This window comes from Xiphophorus couchianus, chromosome 23, assembly GCF_001444195.1.
Source record: "Xiphophorus couchianus chromosome 23, X_couchianus-1.0, whole genome shotgun sequence".
Lineage (NCBI taxonomy): Eukaryota > Metazoa > Chordata > Actinopteri > Cyprinodontiformes > Poeciliidae > Xiphophorus > Xiphophorus couchianus.
Genome location: NC_040250.1, coordinates 24,510,701 through 24,537,077, shown reverse-complemented (window position 1 = coordinate 24,537,077; position 26,377 = coordinate 24,510,701). Strand labels below are relative to the sequence as shown.

General features: G+C 41.4%; 2 protein-coding genes across 5 annotated transcripts; one reads left to right on the top strand and one right to left on the bottom strand.

The window, feature by feature from the left end:
• Nucleotides 1-473: 473 nt before the first annotated feature.
• gpr174 (G protein-coupled receptor 174) lies at nucleotides 474-14,098 on the top strand. Of its 4 annotated transcripts, XR_003594489.1 has the most exons (5): nucleotides 474-836; nucleotides 1,090-1,257; nucleotides 7,590-8,034; nucleotides 12,133-13,028; nucleotides 13,073-14,098. XR_003594489.1 is itself a non-coding variant. In XM_028009764.1 (4 exons), the coding sequence occupies exons 3-4, from the start codon at nucleotides 7,822-7,824 to the stop codon at nucleotides 12,910-12,912; spliced, it is 993 nt and encodes a 330-aa protein (XP_027865565.1). In that variant the 5' UTR covers nucleotides 474-836; nucleotides 1,090-1,257; nucleotides 7,590-7,821; the 3' UTR covers nucleotides 12,913-14,098. The 4 variants fall into 4 exon arrangements, 3 of the variants coding, with proteins under 3 accessions (XP_027865565.1, XP_027865566.1, XP_027865569.1); XM_028009764.1 differs by having other exon boundaries at nucleotides 12,133-14,098; XM_028009765.1 differs by lacking the exons at nucleotides 474-836; nucleotides 1,090-1,257 and adding an exon at nucleotides 3,853-4,309 and having other exon boundaries at nucleotides 12,133-14,098.
• A 363-nt stretch (nucleotides 14,099-14,461) lies between these two features.
• Nucleotides 14,462-26,330, bottom strand: LOC114139703 (integral membrane protein 2A-like). The gene is made up of 6 exons (XM_028009769.1): nucleotides 25,963-26,330; nucleotides 25,469-25,603; nucleotides 20,635-20,814; nucleotides 20,420-20,530; nucleotides 17,837-17,981; nucleotides 14,462-15,524 (listed from the first exon to the last, which is right to left on the bottom strand). Exons 1-6 carry the CDS (start codon nucleotides 26,032-26,034, stop codon nucleotides 15,430-15,432), a joined length of 738 nt encoding a protein of 245 aa, XP_027865570.1. The 5' UTR covers nucleotides 26,035-26,330; the 3' UTR covers nucleotides 14,462-15,429.
• Between the last annotated feature and the right edge of the window lie 47 nt (nucleotides 26,331-26,377).

Below are 26,377 nucleotides of genomic sequence, written 5' to 3'. Positions count from 1 at the left end.
GTCTCTGGTGAGTTTGTTTTTCTTTTTCCTGTTGCTTTGAGTTGAGTCTTTTTCTTTGTGACATTCGGTAAATGGAAATAAAAAAAGTAAATAAAACCGGCACTTTCTTTCTTTCTTTCTTTCCTTCTTTCTTTCTTCATTGCATTTCCTCTCAAAGAGTGTGGTTGAAGTTGGCAGCTGCTGTAGATGCGTTGAAAAGCGATAACCGTTTGGGTCTGGGGCCCCTCACACGCCCACCTGCTCCTCTCAAGCATCTGCTACAAAAAATAAAACATTGCCAAACCGCCTCCAACATCAAAATAAGTTCAGCCCACCCCTGGAAACACAGAATAATGTCCCCACTGCCTATCTTCCTGCTGTCAGTCCGTTTTAACATGTCAGACTCCTAAAGTAAGACCTTCTAACATTTCTGAAATAACATTTTTAAGTTTGCTCTTTTTGAGGTGCTGAAGGGAGTCAGGTACAAGTGTGAGTGCACACAATCCACACGAAACTCTTTTCAAAGAACACAATAGCAGAACTAGTAGTGTTAGCAGAAAAAAAAAAAAAAAAAGAAACAAGCCACTCCTCTTCTCACTTACACAGGAAGCCCTGTGTGTGTGTGCTAAAATCCCCATTTCATCCTGGAGACAGATAGAGGCAGACAGCAAACGCAGGGCGACAACGAACTGAGAAAATAACAGGAAATTACAGACGCACATAAAGTGTTTCTGAAACTTACTTGAGAAAACTGCTGGGATTGGAGACGATGGAGACGGAGAGAGCGAGAAAGGAGCCGACGCTTCACCCTTCTGCTTTTCTATGCTGAGACGACGTAAAAGTTTGAGGAGAGAGAGGTGAGAATGACCATATATGTTCTTTTCGTTGTGTTATGTTATTTCTAGAGGCAAAAACAGAAATGAGTTGTGTGAAGCAGCTGGGATGTTTTGAGCGTGGAGTCACGTCTCGTGGGGGGATCTGGTGTGTTTCTCCAAACTGAGGAGCGCCTGCTCTGTTGAGTGTGTCAGCCACAGGGTGCCTGTATTACTCTGTGTCCAGTTGGGAGTGTGCTTCATGAGGGCTGTCACATGTTTTGTCCGTTTCGTACAGCTCGCACGTGGACGGACCCGGGTTCCCTTACTCTTTATTTGACGCCGCTGATCATGACTGCATGGAAAAGGTGTAACCCCCACAGCCGCCCACAGAGAGGTGAATCACAGCTGATGAAATCGATGTTTCCATCGGCAAGATCTCTGGACTGAAACGCTTCAACCCGAGGTATTTATCGCCTTCTACTTTATACGTGACCTTTGACACAAAGCTCTCCATTTGAAACCCCGTCTCAGAATAAAATCAATAACTGCCACACACAGACGAGCACGGGTTCGCCGCGGTACGTTGGCGATAGGCTGCTACCCGTCACCGGTTTCGACAGACTGCTCAGACGTTCAAATTCACAGCAAAACTCAAAGAGGAAATGAAAGCCAGTTGACTTACAATAACAGCTACTTCAAGTAGACGGGGATAGACAGTAGATGTAAAAGTGAGAATAAGTGGACAATAGGTCACGAGTAGGTCAGGTCAGTGGAATAAAATGTGTTCTCAGGACTGAAAGTCCACTGGTGACTCTCCCTTTGAATCCCAACATAGTAGACGGACAAACTTTATGCACCCAGATATCCAAACAGATCAGAGATCTTCATTTCATCGTTACATTTTAAATGGCACTTGAGTTAATGGATCTTTAGTTTTTACAGCTTTTCCTTTGTTACTTCGTTATTACGTGGGACCAGTTGAATGGGACCAATTCTGATCTTTTCACACACTCCAAAACAAAATCCTATTCGAGCCACTTTCAAATGTGTAACTAATTCAAACACGTATCCAATTGTTTCGAATGCGTCACGGCGCAGTTTATCCGACGTTTACATCATCGATGTGAGACACGCCTCATAATTTTGCACCAGAAAAAGTGCCAGTTGTGGTGAAATTAAACAATAGCTGAAAATTATGGTTGCAAACTTATCAGAGGAGTCTGTAACATTAAGGCGCATCGTGTCACAAATCCTGCCACTTTTGGTTCTGACTACCTATCCAAACAGGCTTCTCTACAAAATGTGTTAGTCCTCCAGAAAAAGCCGTTGCTTTCTTTTTATTAGCCTCACTCCTGTTATAACCCTGTAATAATACTGCGAGTGTGCAAATGCTGAGTAAACTTTAAAATCCGTCCACAATCGGCTCCATCCGTCCATTATTGCTTTCATAAACAACGTGCTCCTGCAAACGTTTCTCTGCAGCGCTTTGGGGTCGTAAACCGTTCGCACAGAAGTCTCACTGCGGCCGAGTTTAATCAGTAGCAAAAAAAATTAAAAGACCTGCTGTGTGAACGTGGTCTTACATTCGGTCCGATTATCAAAAAATCAGATTATCAGAAATCAGACACGTAGGTCGAAGAAGGATGTTTAGAACGTGAACGTCAACGGGCAACACAACGGCCACCTAAGGCCGATCTTAGGTGGAATAAAAGATCTCCACCTCAAATCTGAGTGAATATTTGAAACATCTGCCCGTGTAACTAATCCACATGAGAAATAATAAAGTCAAGCGTCAAAGCGATACTTTCTAATAGTTGCTAGGCTCCAGCTGACTGATTAGCTGCTAGCTATCTGTCTTCCAGCTAAATAAAGTGTGATGCTAACCAACCAATCAGCAGAAGCCCGATGAAGCCGCCCTTCATTTGCATTTAATATTTCTTGATGACAACGCGTGCACAAGGAAAAGTAGAAAAAGGAGACAAAGCAACGACAAAAGAACAAACACGTATATATGGAAAAGACAAAACAAAATATATAAGCTTCCTGATGAAAATGCATGTTTATGGAACACGCAAAAGAAAATATATACACTTCTTGACAAAAACGCATAAAAGGAAAAACAAAATATACACATATTTTTTGACGAAAATGCACGTGTAAGGAAAAGGCAAAAGAACAAATGTTCCTTTCTTGACAAAAACACATGTTTAAGGAAAAGGAAAAAAAAAAAAAAAAGAGTACATTTCTGCATTTATTTTTAATTATGTCAGTTTTGGTCCTCCGTACATATCAGGACGCAGAATAGTGACATTTGTCGAATGTCAGTGACGCTCAGGTCATATTCATCCGTTAGGTCACATTTGAGTCGGACACGGATCGGATACACAAGTGGCCTGGGTCGCATTCGAAAAGAATCCGACCTGTGCTGTTCAGACTGTCATGAAAAGATCAGATACAGGTCGCATTACGGCAAAAATATCAGAATCAGTTTCCACTACCACTGGTTGGTCTTCTCTCAGTAAGTTGGGACATTTTTTTTTTAATAAGAGTTTAATGACGCATAATGAGATTTCAGAAATAAGTTGCCAACAAGCCCTCAGAACTAGAACTAATGGAGATCATCGTCTGCTGTGTTTGGACTTTCTGCAATTTCGCCTCAGATTGTTGATTTCCTCATTGATCCAATAAATAAGGCTCTTTTTTGGAGGTGAGGGGGCCTTTCAGATTCTTTACCGGAGTGCCAGAGTCCAATAATTCAAAAGTTGCATTATTCAAGTTCATGGTGAGGGTATGCACTGAAGAATCACGGGTAAAAATGGAATCCAGCACTTCGGGCAGATTCATTTTAAGCAGTGATGACATTGGGGGCATTTTCCCCTTTCAGAAACCTCTGATGAAGAAACTGAGGTGTCCCTTTACATGTTGGCTGGTTTATCATCACAACAATAAGTGAACATAAAAATCCCCAACTATTAAATTATCATTATGTAATAATGAGCAATGACAGAAAGTCTGAAAATTCAGAAATTAAAAATATCACTGTATTTAGCTGGGTGATAAACCACTATGATTAGAACCACATCATAACCTAAGTTCAGAACACCAGGTCCAGCTGGCGATAAGTATCAGAGAAGAAGGCAGCACAGATATCGACCTTGCGCTTAAGAGCGCCAAGTCTCGTTGCCTAGGTTACCAACAAGTCAACGGCAACCGAGCCGATGACGTCTGTTGAAAAGGAAGGAGGCAACGCTGTTTGAGCAAAGACATAAACGCGTAGTTTGAGGACGTCCTAAGATCTGATCCGCGCGCGCTTTCCGGAGCGCCGGCATACGCACGCGACCACTTACTTGTCCAGGCTCTCCGTTCCGAAAGAACCGCGACGACACGGGTCCTCAGGTACCGACGCCCGGGGCGGAGTGGGGATCCTCCAAATCGCTGTCCGGCGCAAAGGAAGCATCAGCAGCGAGTCACGGACGTTGGGAAGAGTCCGTCGCTCACACACCGGCAACGAGCGGGTATTTGTCACTCGTAGAGACATCCCAAGAGAGTGAGAGACGGCAAGCCGGCGCCATTTTGATTTGGTAGAAAACGGTTAAAAGAACGGTTTTTTTTACTTTGACGTCAATTGAGATTTTCTTTCCCCCACTGAATACTAAAAAAGATCTAATTATTATTATTATTATTATTATTTTTGCTAAATTATTCCGCCTGTACAACTTGACTGAATGAAAATAATATTATATATAAATCTGGCAGGAGTATGAATAGTTTGGGACCTAACTGTCTCCAATTTTGAGAATGACTGAAAATGCCAGCTTGAATTTATTTATATTAAATACTTTAAAGATTTTGTATTTATTTATTTATTTTGCTCTAATAACTGATCAAGTTAATTCTTTACTTACCTCTTACTGTGCAATTTCTGTTCTGGTTTGATATTAAAACTTTTTTAGTGGCACGTGGGACAAAAAGATGGAGGTTTCACACCTCTAGACATCGTACCAGCCAGAAAGTGAACTGAGACGCTTCTTTAAATTCTTCTAAACAGCGAAACCCCAACAAGCAGATTTTATCTCTAGCTCTGATCCTCTCCCTCTCTACTGTAAAGCACTTCAAAAACCCGGGCAGCAGAGGTTTTGTTTGTTCTCTTGGCTCACCCCGTTAGTCACTCCACACCCCCTCAAACTTGTTCAGCTCATTTTCGAAAGAGGCCGACTCCAAGCCCGGAAACATCCACACAGACCTCGCCAACTTTATCTGAAGTAATCAGGAAGCCAGCTGCAGCAATAAAACAGAGCCTATGGATGAATGGACCAGAGGCCGTTTCCAGGGGATGGTTTACTCTTCCATCTTTCTGCGTGGGATCTTGTACCTTGGAGTGTGTTTTTTTTTTTTTTTTTTCAGTGTGCCACTGGCTCAAGCACACACAGCAGAAAGCAGCAGTTTGTCAGCTAAACAAACAAAAAAACTCTTAATTACCGCACAGTACTAGTTTTTAATCACAGCTTTTTTTTACTCACAGGTGACGCAACGTTTACTATTTATTGTAGTAAGAAATAATACAAGAACGAAGTGTGATGTTGGCGTGTTTTTGATTCGTTTCTGCCATATGTTGCCAACTTACCAAATCTATTGGCAAATTTAAGAAGTGTTTTGGACTTTCTCTTCACTGATTTTTTTTAAAGTAGCTACTAACAAGTGTAGCATCTTTTCCTGGAGTGATTTTTGAAGACTACCGTGAAAGCATGTAGGCCTTTTCCCCACCCCAACACACTCACAGGAGATCCGGTCCTCATGCACCGGTGCCTTCCAGCTGCATTCGGGGCAACAGATGGTCACTGTATCCGTGCTGAAAATGTCGCTGTTTGATCCCCAGACAATAAACCTTATGTAAAATAAGTAAATGTCTCTTCAGGTTAAATCCAAATGTCTTTGCGGAACTTGAAGGAGAATACTTGTTGTATAGCCAGTAGCTTCTTTCATTCGTGCTTTTAACGACGCAGATTCTCGTCAAGCTTTTATAAACATTTTGCGTCTTCTTTAATAATGACAACACGAGAAATCGAACAAGCTGACACACGTGTTGCCAGCATGATAGACGAAAGTCATGTCACTCCATCAAATATACAGTAGAACATACTGTATATTAATAGGTAAGTATGCCACTGAAAGATGTAAGGGCTATTTACATCCGAATCAGAGCAAAGTTAAATCAGAGCAAAGTTAAACATGCTAATACTCCTCAAGTAATACTTAACATCTTATGAGGCCACACTGCAATATTGATACAAGACTTAAAAAAATGGTAGTTTGATTCAGAGTGAGAAACCACACAACTATGATGCAAAATGTGATTTCTTATTACATTGAAGATTTTATTCTGTGCGTTGCAATGTGGCAGATGTTGAATTAATCAAAAGTTTTTAATGCCTCGGATTAATAACAGTTTCATTTTGACTAGAGTAAGACTGTCAGAAATATTATCATGTTTATAAATTAAACTGCTAATTGTTCTAACCCATAGATGTAGATACCATTGTAAATATTAAAATATTTAATGAAACTTTCTGAGATAGTCTCTCGGTTGGACTGCGGCTGTCGCTAAATACAGCTTGTGGTAACTTGTATCAAGTACTTTTTAGTGATGTTATACTTGTTGTTACTATATGTAGATATGCTGTTTATTGTTGGGGCTTCTCGGTTTTGTTTTTTCTCTTTCTGAAGGTTTAGAGACAGACGTCAGGGATGTTCACTTGTATTCTTTGTATGCTCTTTTCTCTGTTCTGCTCTCCACCTTTTCCCACCTTTCTCTCTTTCAATTTCCAGCTAAATCATTAATTATCTGTGATTAATCTTGTTTTTTCATAAGCTGAGCTCAATTTAACAAACCAGTTGTAGAAAGTGTATGCTTAGAAACATACTTATTACCCAGAGACCACTGTGGTTCCCGCTTAAATGAAGAGAGACAATGAAATAAGTGAAGAGCATCAAGTTTAAATGATCTTAACTTGTACACTTCACATACAGCAACACCCACAAGCGTCTACAGAAAGCTAGTTATTGCTGTTTCCTGGGGCGGTAAACATCTTCAGCTCTTCTCTGTGAAATGTCATCCGAAAGTTTCGCTTGCTTTTATCCCCTCACGTGTCAGAACGCCTGTCGGGGGTGTTGCCCACAGAAGAGATCCCCATCGAATCAAACTGTGCGGGTTCAGGGTAGTGTTGCATGTCCCGCTAACTACGCGCCTGTTCTGTCTATGCTAACCTGGTTTCGCTGGTGCTTAGACACTTGACACAGGCTGACAGTGGGTTGCTGTGCAAGTGGAGAAGTGTGAGAGCATGTAGCATCTACATGTCTTTGAGTTTGCTGAACTTAATGGACAGGACCCTGATAAAAGCACTTTCTCAGGATGAACAGATGTTAGGAATTCAAGGAAAACTTCAGTATGTATGACAATGACATCAGTGTTTGATCACTGAAAGGGCTCTTTCTGACAGCCTGATGGCCTGCTGGGCTGTATGCAAATCCTGTGGCCAATCAAGGCCGACACCGAAACATCGAATGCGTTTCATCTATCAGTGTATGTTGAGGGGCAGGGCCAGTTCAACTGTTTCAACAGACTTATAAGTCTGTTCAGTGGAGTTCCCATTACATGCTCTCTGTGACACAAGGCCTGCTATAAACCCCACGCGGAGACAAACTATGTTTCTGCTTTGGCGACAGCGCAACCAAGATCCTAAGTTAGATTTTAGACTTGCCACCTTTCAATCCACTCACTCTCATCTCTTTCGTCAGACTATCCTCTACTAACCCGAAGACCTGCAAACTATCAGCGTTGGACACGAAGCTCCCCTGAAGTCGTCGTTCCTCTCGTCTGTGAAGCTGCTGAGAAGTTCCCGGGAATACGGCTCGCTGCATGGACTCCTTTCGCCACAACGGACGGCATGGGAGCCCGGATTGAACGTTCATCAAACCAAAGGCAGCTTTTCTGATATCAGCCTCCTGCAGACGTCCTCGTATCTTTAAGATGAATAACAGCTCTGCTCCCCAGAGCATCTGCCCTGGGGAAGTTACTCTGCACGAGTACCAGCACCACGTTTATGCTGTGGTGTACAGCATCATCTTGGCACCCGGCTTGCTGGGTAACGTCCTTGCTCTGTGGGTGTTTAGGATCTACGTACGGGAAACCAAGAGGGGTGTGGTGTTCATGATGAACCTCGCTGTGGCCGATCTGCTTCAGGTAACTCCGCCCCTCTCCTTCTGACTTCCTCCTTCCCTCTGTTCACATCATCTATCTGTATCTGTGTAGTGGATAACATTTAACTCTGTACCCATGAGTATAGTCAACAAGAGCTCTGCCAATCTTATTTATGTGATATTATAAAATATCTAGATAGGATAATAAGACATTATGTGTATGCGCAAGTACAGATATACGTTATTGTCTCCTAAGGGAAATTTGAGAGCAAAAGTGCAGCGAGTGCAAGAGACAAACACAGTAAGACGAAGACGTGGACATACACTACAGATCATACAGTTCAGACCTATTTCAACGATTAAGGACAGCTGTGCCATCATCTAAGAGCAAGAACAAGAAAAAGATAATGATTTAAGATCTAAACTATTCATACCACTGCCAAATTAAAATGTAAACTAATCTATTGATTATGCCCTTATAACCTAAAGTTTCGGTTGACCATTTAATTGCGTAATATGATATTCCGGAAACAAATTGGCCCAGTGGAAACATGGCAATTTGGAGAAAACTCTTATTCTTTGTTCAAATGTTTTGGGTGAGGGCTAGGATGAGGTGTTGTTTTTTGGGCCGTATCGTAATTGGTTTATTTAGCAAAACTGCAACAGGAAAACACTTTTTTCGCGTCACACGAGTCACATGATCAACAACCGGATGTAGCCATGAGGAAGACGACGACGACGACGGGAAGCAGTTGGAGGATCGTGGCGCGGCATGTTTTTAAAGACTTGTAGCGCGAATACATGTGATTTTAAATGTATTTCTGATTTAATGGAAACACTGCAATTCTGAAATTGTGTTTTTTCGACATTAGCGGAATATTGACAAAGCTCTGCCCACATCACGTAACGGAAACGCAACTGCTGCTACCAGCATGGGACATAATGAGCAGATCGATTAACATACTAGCTAATGAAAGAGCTAACTTTGTTAAAATTGGCACTTCCACACATTAGCATTCCTAAGCTGAAGCGATTATGAAGTGATGTTAGCAAATCCTTTTAGAAACATGGTAAAAAGTGGTCGTTATTGTTGGCCCTAAGCATAAAACCCAAGGAGGAAAACGATTAGGAGCAGAATATTCTGCATGTATTTCAGAATAAAGCGTTCTTAATGTAGTTATCTGTTGTGTTGTGGGTTTTGGAAGAAAGCAGACTGTGAGTGGCTCTGCCGCATTAGCTGGGAGCTTTTAAAGTGCTACTTTCTGTCCTAAGTGCTCAGAGCGGATAAAGGAGCTGAAATGAAGCTGAATTGCTTTGACAAACACTTAAAATTGAATTATTGGGAAACAAAACGAAGCGGGACTCACTCAGAATTTGATTGCGGAGCTTTTGCATTCATATCTTATTCATCATCTCTAGAGATTTAGTGTCTTGGAAAAGCAGTCTTACTCCCCCGTTTATCACATTTAGGCAACATCAAACTTTAATGTGTTTCATTGGGGATTTTCCTGTGACAGACCAACCCAAGGGAGGGCAACGTTGTGAAACGGAAGGGGTTCTGGGTAATCTATTACAAACTAAAAATCTGAAAAAATGGGAAAAGTGTGCATATGTTTTCAGTCCCTTTTATTCGGGTACGCCTTAATAAAATGCAAACAGTTGCTTTCACAAGCTTACAAGTGTTGGCCTGTCTCATAAATCCACAAATGTTACATTTTGGTATTGTGGCAATGCAAAACATGCAAAGTGCTAAAAAAAAATTTGTGACAAGATAGCAGGCCAATGAAATCACAACGCCTCCTCTGCGTGTACCTATTGCAACAGCGGCTGTGAGCGCTGAATGTCAGTGACATCACCCTCTATGTCACGTTCTCAGGGTTACGTCGAGGTCTTTGACTTCAGCTTTGTTTTTTTGGGAAAGATAGAATACGATTTATTGGCTGCCATTTTTCGCTTCTTGTAGTGACAGACTGTTTTAAAACTGCGCACTTTAACCAGCATTTTAAAGAAGAATCATCTGCCGATAGATTTAACAATGCAAAAAAGAGGTTATGTAATTTTCCAAAAGACATTTTAACTTCAAAACAGAAAAGTAAGCAGTTGTGCTACAGCGTAGTGCGGATTTTACAAATTTTCACAAAATGTCATGTCGCTGAAAAAGTGGAGCAAAAAACTCTAAGGACCCTTTGTTATAAAAAAAAAATGATTATGTCGAACCACCTTGATTGACTGTCCCTTGACTCACAGATATGAATAAATTATGGAACATCTGTAGATTCCAACTAAACTCAACACAGGAACCAGATCACTAACACTACTAAAACTTGGCAGATTTAAGCCAGATGTTGTAAAAACTACTGCTAACATCTGCAGCCGATAAATTCCTGATTAAAATGTTCAATATTCCAGCCAGGCACAGTTAAAATCAGCTGAAATAACCTGCAAAGTGCAGCACAACGAGAAAGAGCAGTTACACACTGGCTGGTCGAAAATAGTTACCACCTGGGTTTAACTAAGCAAACAAGCAGATGCCTCCTATTACATAATCACTGCATGGGCGATTATACTTAAGCTGGCAAGAAGTTATTTAATCCCAACTGATGCAAATAGTAGTTTCCCATTTCCTGTGATGCTGAAACACACGGTCCCTATAGGTGGAAGAGTTGTTAGTCTGGTTAAGAAAGGTCAAATCATTGGCAGCAAGCAGAGGAAACATCTCAGGAAATTGTAGAAGTGGCTGAAATTGGGCTGAGGCCCGTCCAAGAACAACTGGAAGGATAGTTGGGAACCGTCGTCTTGGAGGAAGATATGTGGTTGGAAAGAAAGCCTGGATGATTGGCGGCACGTCCAGTGGAAGGAAAACAAACGTAGAACTCGGGGTTATGTTTAGAGAGCACTTCTACAACGAAAAGGGAACTCAAGAGATTGGGATTGAACGACGGTGTAGCCGTAAGAAAAACATTCATCCGTGAAGCAAACCTGGGAAAAAGGGGCTTCCCTTTGCAAAGGAGCACAAAAGCCTGGACTGAGGAGCGATGGGACAAGGTCGTGTGGTTTGAAGAGTCCAGGTTTGCTCTGTTCTGTTCTAGATGCTTATTGTCTGATGTACAAGCCTGTGGGTTAGGGTAGAGGGGCTGCTGCATTCGGTCCAGCAACATTACGTACCCAAAGGAGGTCTGGTACTACCAGAACGTACCAAACAACCAGGCTGCGCCACCAACAAATGTTTTTCTTCCAGGAAAAACATATCCCAAGACCACAATGCCAGGATTCATTGGGTGAAGAAAAAAAAAAAAAGGGATGGAAATATGTCTTGTGACATTGCAGAAGCGTATCAAAACAGTATCACTGCGAATGTGTGAGTCAAAGCTAAAGGCAGTTCAACAAAATGTTAGGACACGTGACTTTGTTTTGGTGACTCGTAATCAAGTGAGATCATCAGCTAGCGTGGAGATATCTGAATTCCGGTTAAATAATGATAAATAGAGTGGAAATATGAGCTGAGCTGTAAAGAGGTTGAAATTTCAGGCTGTACAGATGCACAGTTTGCAGGTTCTTCATTTTCAGAAACAAAAGCAACACAAAGTGATCGTCTCCTCCAAGCTTCCTGCTTTCCTTTTCATTTTATGATAACTTAACTCGTACTCTGAAGTACACCAAAATCTACTTTTACTTACTTTTATTAAAAACTTGGCTAAATACGCAGAGTGTTTTCAAATGAAGAATGACCTGGCAAATTATTTTTTCAGTTTTCTTCAGTTGAGCTCAACCGGCCGGCTTTCATTTAACAAGGACAATCCCTCTTTGAAACTCTGGATCTACGATGATAAACACAAAAACGTTGCTAAGGAGTTAATAGAGGAGCCATGTTGTGATGACTTCCTGAAGGCAGAGTTTCAGAAAGAGCAGGAGTTTTTTAAAGACACAGAGGCCCAATTTCAAGGCGTTAAATTATGAAGTCAAATTTCTTTTAACGAAGGTAATGTAGTTACTTGATTGTGCTGTAAATTGATTCTATGTGGCTGGAAAACACCCAACGCTGCCCCTTTAACAAAGAATCTTTCTAAACGCATTCATAGTCGATGTGATTTTCTGCTCGTCCGCCGTCGGCTGTTCCTCAACACTTTGCCTCTGTCCTCAGGTGCTGTCGCTGCCTCTGCGGATCTACTACTACTTGAACAACAACTGGCCCTTCGGTCACCCTCTCTGCTTGTTCAGCTTCTATCTCAAGTACGTCAACATGTACGCCTCCATCTACTTCCTGGGGTTGATCAGTGTGCGTCGCTGCCAGCTCACCGTGAACCCACTGATGTACAAGAACAAGCAGAAGGGAGACATTTTGAAATGCGTGTTCGGCTGGGTGTTTGTCTGCGTGACCTGCATAGCTTTCCCCTTGCTGAGGGGGAGTCCAAGGAACCCAGGGGAGTGTTTTTCAGAGCTGCCTACGAAAAAAATCAACGTTTTAACAGCCTCAGTCCTGATTACGTTTGCCGAACTGATGGGCTTCATCATCCCCCTCATCGTGGTGGTGTCCTGTTCAATTTCGACAGTTTTAAGCCTCAAAGAGGTGACGACGGAGGGCGTTCAAGACTTTGGGGAGAAGCAGAGGGCACTGAAGATGGTGCTGTGCTGCGCCGTAGTCTTCTTGCTGTGCTTTGCACCGTATCACATCACCCTGCCGCTGGACTTCCTGGTGAAAGCTGGCGCTTTGAAGGACTGCGCCACCAGGAACACGATTCAGAGGAGCCACATCATCACGCTCTGCCTCGCCAGCCTGAACTGCGCCTTCGACCCGATCATGTACTACTTCACGAGCGACGAATTCAGGAGGCGGCTAAGCAAGCCTGACATCCCAGACAATTTTAATTTGAGCAGACGGCTATCCTGCTTAACCGCAAAGGAGGACGTAGAGCGAAACTAGGCCATGGAGAGCCACACGTGGCACAAATCGCTGCTTTTGCTACACATCTGGCAAGAAAATAAAAAATAAAAAAAATGCCGGTTTATGACCTAAGTCGCTTGTAAAACACGGCAAAAATCCCGTGAAAACGCCGACCTTCTGAACTCTGAAAATCCAGGTCATCACAAACCGCTTGATCGCTGTCACACATAAAAAAGCACCATTACAACGGTGTAAAAAAAAAGCCGCTTTGGCAGGATTTCCAACACATTTTCCCAAGTCAAAACCGGCGTGTAGTTTTGTTTTTCATTTTTTTGCCAAACGTGTAGCAAAAGTCCCGATTTATGTCCATTCCGGGCTTCCGTAGGTGTCGCTGAGGAAGGCGGCGTCTTTACAACCACTAATCCTCCAAATAAAATATGAGCATTCCTTTGGTGAAAATATAAGTTATTTGTGAATGTGAGAAACTATACATCAGAAATGTGAAACCGTTACCCTATTTATATGTAATTAAAACATGTTTTAGTTTTTATTTGGTTGGTCCTTGTTCTGAAATCCTCTTATCCAAAAAAAAAAAAAAAAAAAGCTCTCAGAGAAATGATTTCTAAAAGCAGCAAGTTGGCAAAAAATTAGCATTTCAAAAACAAGAACTGGACGCACAAGTGTGAATTTATTGTGGGTTTGCGCTCAAATTATATAGACGACTAATATTTAGATGACTGTGCACCTACTGCAAGCTGCTGATATTAAATAACTCTGTATTTTGATTGGCTAGTTTCTTGACACAAACCAGACTAAGCCACTGCAAAAAACAAAATGTATTTTTGTCGAGTTTGTATTGCAAACATCTTAATACTCTTGAAATAAGGCAAAACTAACTTTCGAGTAACTTTTCAGCATGAAATAGCGGCTTGTGTTTAGCCAGTAATTCCTTCATATTCATAAACCTAATTCCACCGGCTGATTATTTCACTTCCAACATAGGAAATTTGTCATTATAAGTGAAATATATATTTTTTTAAATCCGTATTTAGAACTTGTTAACTTATCTAGAAACTAGACCAAATAATTCTTGGAGAGATTTGCAGCGCTGTCCATTTGTTCCCAGGTCACAGCACATTTAAATTTCTGACCCAATTCTTGTTTTTAAAATTAATTCCACAAAAATGTTGTCCAGTTATTATAGATTCTAGAGCAAAAAAAAAAAGTAGAACGGCAGTGATGCACGACGTAGCAAAAACCACACAGAAAAGTTTAGTTTTTAAGCAGGTTAAGAAAAGCAACTTTATTCAACAACAAAAATGAAAGTCAGTTCAGTAGTGTCACACAAAGTTGTTATGTTTTATTCCACAGGCGTTGGGTTGGAGAGCAGCCTGTCGTTACTAGCCTACAGCACTTCCTACTGATTGTCTTCCTGTGTGGGATTCACAGAACAAACCACTAAAACAATTCGCAACGTTTCCTTTTGTTCCTCCTTTTTTATTCCGTTTGGCACGAAGCCGTTTCAAAAATAACGTAATAATAATTAATAATTAATTAAATAATAATTAGTAATAATGTCCTTTTTTCCTTTCGCTTCCGAAGGGATTTCCAAACTCAACCGTTTTGTGTAATTAAATCTAAGCAAGTATAAGTTTTCCAGTGGAAAATGTAAAACTTCATTTGCCACCAACTATAATAACGACGGGTTACATCTGCTTTTTTTTTCTGCTTTTTTTGTTGCTCAGGTTAAAATGAAATATACGAACAAATTCACAAACCAAAGCAGGCGACCAAATAAACGTTTTTCACCTTCAAAATAACACGCAGCATTTCCCTTTAGCTTGGTCCCGTCGGTTTAGCTTGCGGTCTTCACTAGTTTACATCTAGAAATGTCTCTACACAAACACAAAAAGCGAAAGAGTTCATCATCAGTTACACTAAATCATAACACGGCAGGACGGAGGAGTGCCAGCAGCAGCAGGGCACTCTGGGAAATATCTACAAAAGGTGAGGAGCGACAGCTGCCGGATGTTCGTCTGTGTTGGCAACCATGACAGTGAGACGACGCGTGTGCGTCCGAATGTGCGTGTCAGCGTTACGGCGCGCTGCTGAAGCTGCTCTGGGAAAGGAGGCGACAGGAAACACGAGAGGCGTCGCACACCTGCTGGGAACGACGGGAATATCAAGCAGGATGCCAAACAACTCGCATCTGGGATACAAGAACATTGATGGGGCGGGTCTGCGGGAAGCCACGGCGAACAAAACGGATTCTAGCGGCGCAAATGAAACTTAGTGCGTCTCTAAGGTAACAACAAACAGCAGGTGGAGGTTAGGCGTACGTAAAGCGGCGGCGGCTCTGGAACCCAAACTCACTCGACACAAGCTGGGAAGCAAAGGGAGGCAAAACGATTTGTACAAAAGTAGCTTTCTGCTGAACGTTGTGCTTCCTGTCGCTGTCGTTCATCCACTCCCTCACTCCCTCACTCACTCACCCCGGCTCGCCCGTTTTCTCTCCCTCTCTCTCCCTCTCTCTCTCTCTCTCTGGCCGTTTCCTCATCAGGCCTTGCAGATGCGGGTCTCCGTCACAAACTTGTTCTCAAAGTGGCGGATGGTGAAGCAGTCGTCGGCGGAGCGCTTCTGGATGTTTCCGCCTGACGACAAAAAAAAAACAACCAGCAGACGGAAAATATTTTACATTTCATTTCTACATCAAGTCAGACTTTTTTTTTTTAAAAGTTAATCCTGCTGAGAAGTAGGTAGGTGTGAGAAAAGGTATTTTCCTCTTTCCACAGATTATTTTAGTACTCGGTTATTCTAATGAGTATTCTGATGATTAATCGGTTAATCGAACAAAAAAGTTGGCACGTTCCACAGATTATTTTTCAACCACTTAAGCCTCTTTTTTTTTTACATGATGTTAGAAATACATTAAAATACTCACATGAGCAAATAATTTAAGTACTTTTAAGAAAAAGAACAAAAAAAATTGCATAAAATGCAGTAACAGCCTTCCTGTAGGGAACGCATGATCATTTGTAGCAAAGTTTGCATCTGCTGCTGAACAACACTGTCTACTAGTTTGTTGATTTTTATTTTTTTTTTTTTATAATAATTGGAGTAAAAGGTGCTTAATAGGAGATTTTTTTTAACAAAATTTCAACCAGGTGAAGTTAAAAATGCAACATGAGGAGTTCTGCGTAGGTCAGGTTTACAAAGAAAGTTTCTAAATTAAAAATGTTTCTATTTTCTGTGCAGCTCTGACCTAATCACTGCTCAGAATGCGATGTTCTTTCAGCAAACGGACATTTTTAGAGCCCGTATGTTGCAGGTAACGATCAATCAATGAGTAGATTTAGTTGACGATTGTTTCAATCATCGATTAATCGCGATTAATTCGAATGACCGTTCCAGCCCTTGTTGTTAGCTTCCTGACAGTTTTATTATCATTTTATATTTTATCTGTCGTTTTGGCCGTCAGTAAAAACAAAAACACTCTGCTCCGGCGTCCAGCTGTCTCTTTGGTTGAAAGGAGCTCTTCAGGTCTGCTTCACAGCCTGAAGCAGGGGAACCCCAGAAAATGTTCCTCTTGATAAAAACAAGCATGCCTAGTGGTTTTTTTGGACGTGGGGGGGAAAAAAATAAAAAATAAACCCAGCCGAGCATGAGTCGGAAACCTCAAAGATAATACTATACCACTAGTTTTCCAATACATTGTTTCAGTTCTTCTATTGTAAAGCCAAATAAAGTCGAGCTTCTTGTACAGACTTTGGAGCAGTCGGGAGTTTCTGATAGACAAACAAATAGTTCTGACTTAAGGTGAAGTTTAATGGCTATTTAAAGCCACTCTGCAGCAACTTTAACCGTACAGCGTCTCGCAAAATCACTTATTGCTTTTGTCACATTATGACCACGCCAGTGAGTTGTTGTTTTTTTTTTCTCCGAAGAGTTTTTGCGGCGCTAGCGGCTCGTATTTTTTGTGACAGTAGGCAGACAGGAAGGAGGGCGAGGAGACGGGGGAGGACATGCGGCAAAGGTCGTCGGGACCGGGAGTCGAACCCGCGACGTCCGCGTCGAGGACTAAGGCCTCCAAACGTGGGGCGTGCTAACCCGCTGCGCCACCACAGTACAGTGATTTTACATGTTTCACTGCAGTGGCGGCTCCAAGTCTTTTATTTGCAGCTATTTCTGTCACGGTAACAAATTCTGCCGGTCGATAAATTGCCCCAGAAGTTGTCACTATAAGCGACAATATTGTTGTTTTGAGAAAATGTTCAAGTAATATAAATGTAGTCGCATAATAACGCATATCGCATGATCACATTCTGAAAGATCGATAATCCTGATATTCTGATTGACGTTTAACACCGGAACTGGAAGACGTTTTAAATGTTGGAAATAAATAAGCAAAAGGATAAATAAAATGAATCATGAAGACTGTCAACAAAACTGTCCTTCAGAAAAAGTGGCCAGTTGAGACCAAAGAGCCAGACTGGAGACTTTTATCACCCAGTTCTTGGAAGAAAGAGAAAAACAATAAATCAAATGGTAATTATTGAGCTCATTTTAATTTATTCATCTATTTTTAGCGACAGCCGTATATGAACCTCAGTCAGATTGAATGGAGAGGATGAACGTCTTGCCTCAGGCTCATTTAATTCAGGTCCGGACTTTGACTGGGCCGTTTCTCTCACTCCGATCTAAACCATCCGCTTGTAGCTTTGGCTGTTGTCCCGATGTCAAATCTTTAGCAGCGTCTAAAAGGTTTTATTGCTAAGATTACTTGAAGAAAAGCATCCCCACAGCATGACACTACCACCACCATGTTTGTTTGTTTTTTTTGCCGGACAGCTTTTTGCATGTAAATTGACTGTGTGGTAAAAATCCAGCCACGGCGGTGGTTCGACATTTCTGCTGTCTGCAGTAAACCTGCAGCGCTAGCTGCTGCCGCGCGCGTCGCCCATACCTGGCAGGTTGGACCGGCGCTGCATTCTGTAAGTTTCCTTCCCGTCACACAGCCGGCGGATGTAGAAACCCAGCGGCTTGACGTCCTCGATGCGCTCGGTGACCACAAGGTCCTCGCGCACCAGGTAGCTGCGGTATGAGTCACTCTGGAGAGAAGAGAGACGGAACGAGTGAGGCCGCGCTATTTTTAGCCCGCCGTTATGCGAAATAAAAAAAAAAAAAAGGTGTCCACAAACACATGCAGCAGAAACAACAAGCTTTCCATACCGAGCAGAAGCTATGTTTTATTTCAAGTAGCCACACTTGCTAAGTACATTTCCTCTTTTAGGTCTCCTTAAATGTATTTCACAATCCTCCAATCTGTAAAAACATTAAATTTTACATGAAAACAAAAAAAGAAAAACAAAGTGTGCACAAAATACCTTTGGGCTATGTTGTTTGAATTTGGTAATTGAGTCAAATATTATACATGCAAACATCCTGTACAGACTTTTGACTTTCCGATAAAGAACCCTCAGAAAGAGGAACAACCAGAAAAAGTTTTTCTTTTTTAACAACCAAAATGTCCCTAACAGCAGCCGTACCATTAGACTGTTGGGCCATTTCCCAGTAACTTTTCTACATATTTATTCTTGGGGAGGTTTACAGTAAACAAAACTGATGTGAGGAAATGTAAAGTGTGATTATTCGACGGTTTAAATTTAACAGTTTAATCTTTTGTGCGTCTTTCTTATGGTTTTATGAGATATCTGTTGCTACATGTGGTATTTTGAGGCATAATCAGGAATTTTCTTCAGGTTACATTTTAATTAAAACTGTCCTGTTCAACACACACACACGCACACGCACACACACACACACACACACACATATCAAAGTTGCCTATTGTAGATTTAAATCCTGTATGTTACTTTAATGGTCAAACTGCTACAACCGCATACTTTTAACTAATATGTGCTGATTTTAAGTAATATCGACATGATTTGTAGCTTTACTCTCTGTGACCTTCGTTTAAAACATCTAATAGTTATTTAACATGCTGAAATCTTATTCGTGTTGCTTATGGTATTTAGCTAAAAAAAACAAAGCGAAAAATACGCATAAGGAGGAAAAAGACAGATACAATTGGGAAATAATGTTTAAAATGAGAGAATAAGTGAGAGTAAAGCCACTATAACGCGCGCATCAAATGTGACTGATCCTAGAAAAATGACTTTTACACCTTAATTATAGAAAATGACGGGATTACAAGATTACAAGATTATCGCCATTTATGAGAAATAAACAGAAATTAGCAGAGGTGAATTGGACAATTTTACATTTGATCTACTTTGACCAGCAGCTAGTTGGAAGCTCAGAAGTAGCAGATTTATGCAAGCGCTCACCAGATGAAGGTAACAGCTAGTTACTACTGTTAGCTAGTTTCAGTATCAGGTTTTTAATAACAGCAAAAGGAAGCATAAACATAAGAGGTTATTTCAAATGAAAGTTTTACTATAAACATGTCTGCTGTTCATTCAGACTCAAGACTTTCAGCTGGTAACAGAAACGGCAAAGTTACATTTCTAACCTGAAATGCTAGCAGCCTCAGAGCTAGTAGGATAAGCTAGCATGCTAATCGTGACATGAGATGCTAATTCTCGTTTAATACAGTGATTGCTCTTTCAAACTCAGTTTAAATAATTATTAAGACTTATGGCAGGAAAGCTGAAGAGCTAGACATAATATAGATCATAAAGTTAAACTGAAATAGGCTAGAATCCGTATTTAAATAGAAAATATTATAAATCCGCCACTAAAATGCTGATTTGTGTGTCTCCACCTTTTTTTTTTGCTTAAGCTGAACACAGAGCAAACAAACCAGGGAGTTTTAAGATCTGACTTTGTGTTGTTGCCATTGACAGGAAAGGCTAAAGACGACCAAAAAATAAATAAAATATTTATCAAACAGAAAAACTAAGGTTCACACACTTTTCACAAAGTAAAATTCAAGCACTTTTCAAAGATTTTCAAGGTAATTTTCCAGCACAACACCTTGAAAAATTAACTATAAAGTCAGTTTCTCTTCACTATTACATAACATCAATTATTTATTAATAATATCTTGTGTTACTATTCTATTTACTCCAGCAGAAAAAATGTAAGCTAACAACTAATGAAATATCTCTCTTACACACATCCTGCACACCTGACTGGTCTGAGAAAGTTAATAAATAATGTATAAAAGGTTTTCTCCCTACGTTTTCAGGTATTTAACAAATAGAAATAATTTTGATCATTATGACAAACCTGAAATGAGAAACGTTTGGTCAGATCTAACTTCAGACAGTGAGGGGAAAAAAAGTGCATTTGTCTCTTTATTATCTTTAAATATCCGGTTTCACCTGTAAATAATGCCTTAACATTTTGTTTTTTAATCAACGTTGGATGGCACTTTATTGCCAAACTGCGCAGTCTGAATACCAACCACTACCAACTACATTTCCAAGGCTCTCAAGCACCCGTACGAGCGGATTTTCATCGCTGTACTGTCGTTTTATTGCAATCAAGCCACTAGACCAGGCACTGAGTGGACGTCGCTCACCATCAGCTGTGAGAAGAGGTCAATGAGGTCCTGAGGGGGGAGGACCACCGAAGTGTTGAGAGGAATCACAAAGCAGGTCTTCAGAGTCAGGTCCAGGTACGCCGTCAGCTTCTGCGTCGTTAAAACAAACAAGCAAAAAAAAACCCTGCGGTGAAATCGGTGAGCTCAGAACCCGAGCACCAGCGGGACAGAAAGCGGTCGCCCGCGGCTCTCACCCGGTTGAAGTCGTGGAGGATGTAGGCGGGGTCTCCGGGCCGAAAGCGAGGAGGGGGCACGCTGACGACGGCCATGCTGTCCGAGATCTCCACCTCCTCCTCCACCCGCGGCAGGTAGTAGGGCTGGCTCTCGGCCCCGGTGGACACGTCGGTGAACTGCATCGCTCCGTGATACAGCCTCTGGCGGGGAGTCAAGAGAGATCAATCATTCAGACGACGACAGTTCCAGGTAGGAAACAAGAACCGGAAAAAAAGGGGAAAAAATCATTATCATGCAAATATAAAACGAATGAAAGCAGAGGAGGATGGGGAAAAAGATCATCTTTGATGTTGGGTTTTGCTCTGAATGTAATCTTAGTGTCAGTTTAGTTTCTGTAGGATGGTGTACTGCAGGTTTCAACAGACTAATGTCGTTTTTCAGAGCGGCTGCACACAGAGTAGGATGTTTCTCTGCAACCACAACAGTCCATGAACACAGTCGGTGGTTCTCCACCTGCTCAGCTACAAATAGAAACGTTTTCCTGTACCTGAGGTTGTGTCTTCAAAGACATTCACACTGATGGGTTTGAATAAGCATGTTTGGTGGGTTTAACATTTAAAAATGTAGCTGATGAAACCACTGAAGAGCTTAGTCACAGTTATGACGACTTGGTGATGGATGAACGTCGACTCTGCTGCCATTAAGCCAGTTTGTAACCAATGAGTTGGTTTGGTTGGGGCCATTGTCCATTTGGGAATATCCAAGCTCCAACTTCCTGTCTGAAGTCTAGAGATGCAACATGCAGGTTCTTTCCTCATTTAAAGTAGAGTGCACCAGTCCCTGCTGCAGCAAAATGCCCCAACAAAATGCTACTGCTTCACAGTTAGGATGGCGTTCTCACGGTAACACGCTTTCCTCCTTTCTCCTACAAGTGAGAACGAAGGTCGTTGTGGCCAAACGCTTCAGTTCTGCTTTCAAAAGAGCAGAAGACACTGGGGTTCCGTCACTAGCCGTGTTTCCATGTTTGAGGTATCATGTTAGAAAAGGTTGATGGGAACGGCAGAGTTAAGGAATAACTTTCTCAATTACATTAAGAAAAAATGTTTTCACGCTCGATTGCAGTGGTTTTCGGCTTTTCCGAAAAAGGGTTAACGTACAACAGAGTCGATGGAAACATGTCTAACAAGTTCTGATTTAGCAAACATTTACCTCACGTGATCCATCAGGCGCTTTAGAGTGCCGAGCTTTAGAGTTTCATTTCTGTCTCCGGACATTGCCAGTGCCAGTTGACATGACCGAACAACACGTTACTGAAGTGTGTTGCACATGGGAGTTTACGACTTCTACTTCCTGTTTATGACCGCCATGCGTAACGTCAACGCCCGACGAAATTACGCTTTGCGTAGCGCCAAACCAGTAGATAGGAACGCGACGAATTCATTCACATTGTAATTTTTCTTCCCTTTAATTCTGCTACATTTTAAACGTTTAGCGCAAAATTCACAAGACAATTGGATGGAAACATAGCTACCAAGTACATTCAGTAACTGCAATCTGTTTTCCTTTTGGAGTTGTGGCTTCTTTTCTTTCAGCCCATGGACTCGTTTTATGATAGACAATGATAGGCTCTTGTTAGCTTCAACCAGTGTCTTTATGAGATGTTTTGCTTCTGCCTTGGTGTTGATTCTCTCATATTTAACACCAAAACACATAGAATCCGTCTCGAGACACAGACCTGATTAAAACCAGAAACTAAAACACAGAGTCTGTATCAGAGGTCGTCTTTCACGTGAAGCTTCAGAGGCTTTGTGTTAAAACTCATTTATCTCCAATTCCCTGGGTCATAAACTAAAGCCCCAAATGGCTCCAGATATGCGTACGAATGTAGGCTTATGGAGGGAAAAATGAAAGATGGACGCTGAAAAACAGTTATTACGTTGTGGGATGGTTCATTGGAAGCTACAGTCGTCCATCTAGACCATTTGTGAAAGTGCTGGAAAGCGAAAGATAAAGTGGAATCCAACAGAAAGATTTCTACTGATGCTTAAACGTCCCTGAGACTTTTAACGTTCGTGTTTTGGCTAAATTAGGGCATGTGGGTTAAAAAGTCACATTTTCAAAGTGATTTTCAGGCTAATTTAAGGATCTCTGAAATCTGTTTTATTATCTTCCAAATTATATTTGATTTTCTTCCCTAAGTTCCACTTGTTTTTGTTTTGATTTTTCACAACTCTGATGTAAAAGACAAAGGAATTCCCAAGTCGATGGCTAGAGGTCAGTATTTCCTGTTATTCTGTATCAGAAACCCTGTGGATCAACACTGTTTCTGTGGATCAGTTTTATGAGGTGTTAAAAAGTGTTTCCCACTCATTTTTTTTTTTTGAAGAACTCAGTTATGTGCAACACTAGGAATCTGGTTTTTAACATCAAATAAACTCTCCTTTTTAAAATGCTTTAGAGCTGAACTCAACTTCTGCTTGTCACATGGGAAAAAAACCCTGAGAATTATAATCTTGTGTGCACTTTCATAATGATCAGAACCTTTGTTAATTTTTTTCCCCCTGCCATCTGTCACAGGAATCTCCGCTGAAGCAGTGACTGTCAGTGTTTTGGCTTTCATGTTCCTGTGACTGCAGCCGTGACCCGCAGCGCTGGTTATAGCAGCTGATACTGGATGTAATCAAGGCTGACTGTATTCTTAAACAGACATTAATGTGTAGCTAAAGTTAGACAAACCTTGTTTCCAAAAAGGAGTTGGATCTCCATGTAGACATAAAACCGGATTACATTAAACCCGGTTTGTATCAACAGTTGAAGTCCTAGACCCAAAATAGTGAGCATTCTCTCTCCCAAGACTAAGGAAACATTTGAGAGCCATCACTCCTGCTTTCCGCCAAGGTTAGTGTGTTTGCAAAAAACAATTTCCTCCCAAACTCACCCGGCTCTCAGCGCGTCTCTGCACGAGCTGGCGGAGGAATTAGCAGGGAGCCTTGCGATTGGTTCCACTAAAGCCAGAGTCGGGACAATCCTCTAGGATTAAAAACCAGGCGTGGAGAGGTGGCGATCTCATCCGACGGCAGGTTTAGTCGGCCAAAACAGCAATTCAGGTAAACTCCTCGGGGATTTAGCTGGTGTTTCTTTTTTTAAATTTTTTTTTTTACCCCCATCACGGAGAAAACGGTAAAGCGAAATCCCAAAAAGGGACAAGAACGGTTATAACAAAGGGACCTAGACATGGGAAGGATAATAACGCATATAAGACGTAATAACATATAAAGAAAAAATGTCTTCCACTGCGATCGTCCGTCTGGTGAATCTGGTGCCAGAGGCTGTTCAGGGTTTAACAAAAGTTCCTGGTAGTGGTCAACAAAATAGTTCAACAAAAGTATGGTGTGGTTTCCGTACCATAGTTTGTGTGTTTCCATGGTAAAAGTAACTGGTATAACGCCATTCCTGGGCTTAGTTCAGCTGTACGTCCATTGGACAACAGTATGGTCAGGGTGGGAACACCACAATACTTTGAAACCGTAGCATTTTATTGGGCGTGGGAATCTTGTATACATTTTCAATGTAAACATTTCTAAATACTTTATATATTCCTATATATTTTTTAATTAATAGAAAGAATTTTGCACAGTCTTGTTTAGTTCATTTTTAGGTCAATATTATGGGTAGGTTTTTGGTTTTTGCTGACCTACATGTATAAAAACAGACCTAAAGAGCCACATGCGTGGTGTGAATTAAGAGAGGGTTGTATTCAGGTTTCATTGTCTTTGCAAGCTGATGTTGGTCCATCATTTCAACCCTTTGCTGTATAAAAATCTGTATTCTTCTTCTTCTACCTTCTGGAACCGGTTTAAAGCTGCTGCCTGGAGACGTTGTAGTGTGCAATTTTAGTGCGTTGATGGAATAACATAGATGAAAACTACAAAAAAAAACAACATGGTTGCCATAAGTAACCAGTAATGCAAGCCTGTAGAGAAATGTAATGCAGTGAAAAACATGAATTTTATATTTAAAATGTAGTAGAATGAAAGTAAAAATAAAGAGCTACTCCTTTAAAGAGCAAATTGTCAAAAACGGCACCAAAGTATCAGCGCTCTAGTAAATTCATTTTCTTGGAGTACATTTTTAATATTTCCTCTTCAACAAGAGCAACAGCTGCCGGCCTGGAAATATGTGAATAATTTATTGGAACCCCCCCCCCGGTAGCAATACATATCTATGCACTGAAGATCAGACCCGGTATCATCCGCATTATGTGGCCTCTAAGTGCCATAGCAACCAAGTAATTACATGGTTTATAACTATTAGTCCTCATAAGCCTTGTTAAGTGTAAAACACAATGCGAGTAGGCTCATCTTAATTTAACCTGCTGCATATTTTATTTAAAAATAGATTTTCTTATATCCTTATATATTTGTGTTTTTGGTGTGTATTAAGACTGTAAATGCATACTGGTGTTATTGTGTGTGTGTGTGTGTGTAGGTGTGTGTGCGTGTGTGTGTGTGTGTGTGTGTGTGTGAGCTTTATGTTTGTGTGTGACTGGGTGGAGAAAGGGGCTCATTTAGTTTTCTGGCAGATTTCTCCCAAAATAATTTGTAGGTGATGCCAGGGTGTAAAAACCTAATTGTCTGGTTTGTCCTCCATGAGTTCCTGATAATATTCATTGTAACCAACAGAGATTATGACGGACATCTTGTCAAAACTAGACTTTTGAAAGCTCATGTGGAACATGTCTGCATTGTAATGGAAAATCCCACCATATTTCACGGTATAAATTCGCGGCTTTACCACATAAACGTGCAGATTTTTTTTTTTTTTTTTTAAGGAATTTCATATTGAAACACAAACCTTCGGGGTGAAATGCCGGTAGAGACACGCTCCCCCCACGATGAACCCAGTCAGGATGAAGGAGATGGCGAGCAGGTGGAGAATAATGCGACCGAAGTCGTCTGCGGCCGCAGAGTCAAAGGCCAGCTCCGGGTCCTGGACACGCAGATACACACAAGTAGCACATAGAGAGCGATAATAATGCAGCGTTGCACCCATTACACGCATGGATGGATGTTTTATTGTTATGCAAAGATGCAAGCCTATAATCCTGACTCGGTGAACATCTCATCCTGCGTCCGGTGCATTTTAGTAAATAACTGAAAATAATAATAATAATAATAATAATAATAATACATCACAGCAGTGTAACATTGTGACGTGTCAGACAATACAGTAAAACCACCGCATTGGTTTTGCACGTGAATGTGATCCGCATTCGCTTGCGGTGGGTTCGGGCCTGGAGGAGGTCCCCTCTCCCCCGGAACCGCGCTGAACGAAGCCCGTTAGCTCACCTTCACCGCGGCTGGCACCTCTTTGCCCAGCGCCTTCTGCGCCAGAGCCGAGTTGAAAGCTATCTTCACCATGCTGGACCCGGAAACGTCCCGCTCGGGTATTTTAGTCACGGACACACACACACCCACACCCACGTACACAAAAGGTGGAACTGGATATGTATTTTTTTTTATCGACGGTCGTCTGCAGCTCTCGCGTTGTGCTTCTCCGCAGCTCAACCGTGTGACGCACTTTGCGACCTCGGCTTTATCCGCACCGCTTCCGGTGGCCGGGGAGATTAAAAAGCCAAACAAACCAGGTGCTAAATGGAGAATTATCAATCCTAAATAGCTCCAATTTACGGGTAGATATTATTTAGATCGTGTATTGTAAGAACTTAACAATAACTAGGAAAGGGAATACTACTTCTCGTTG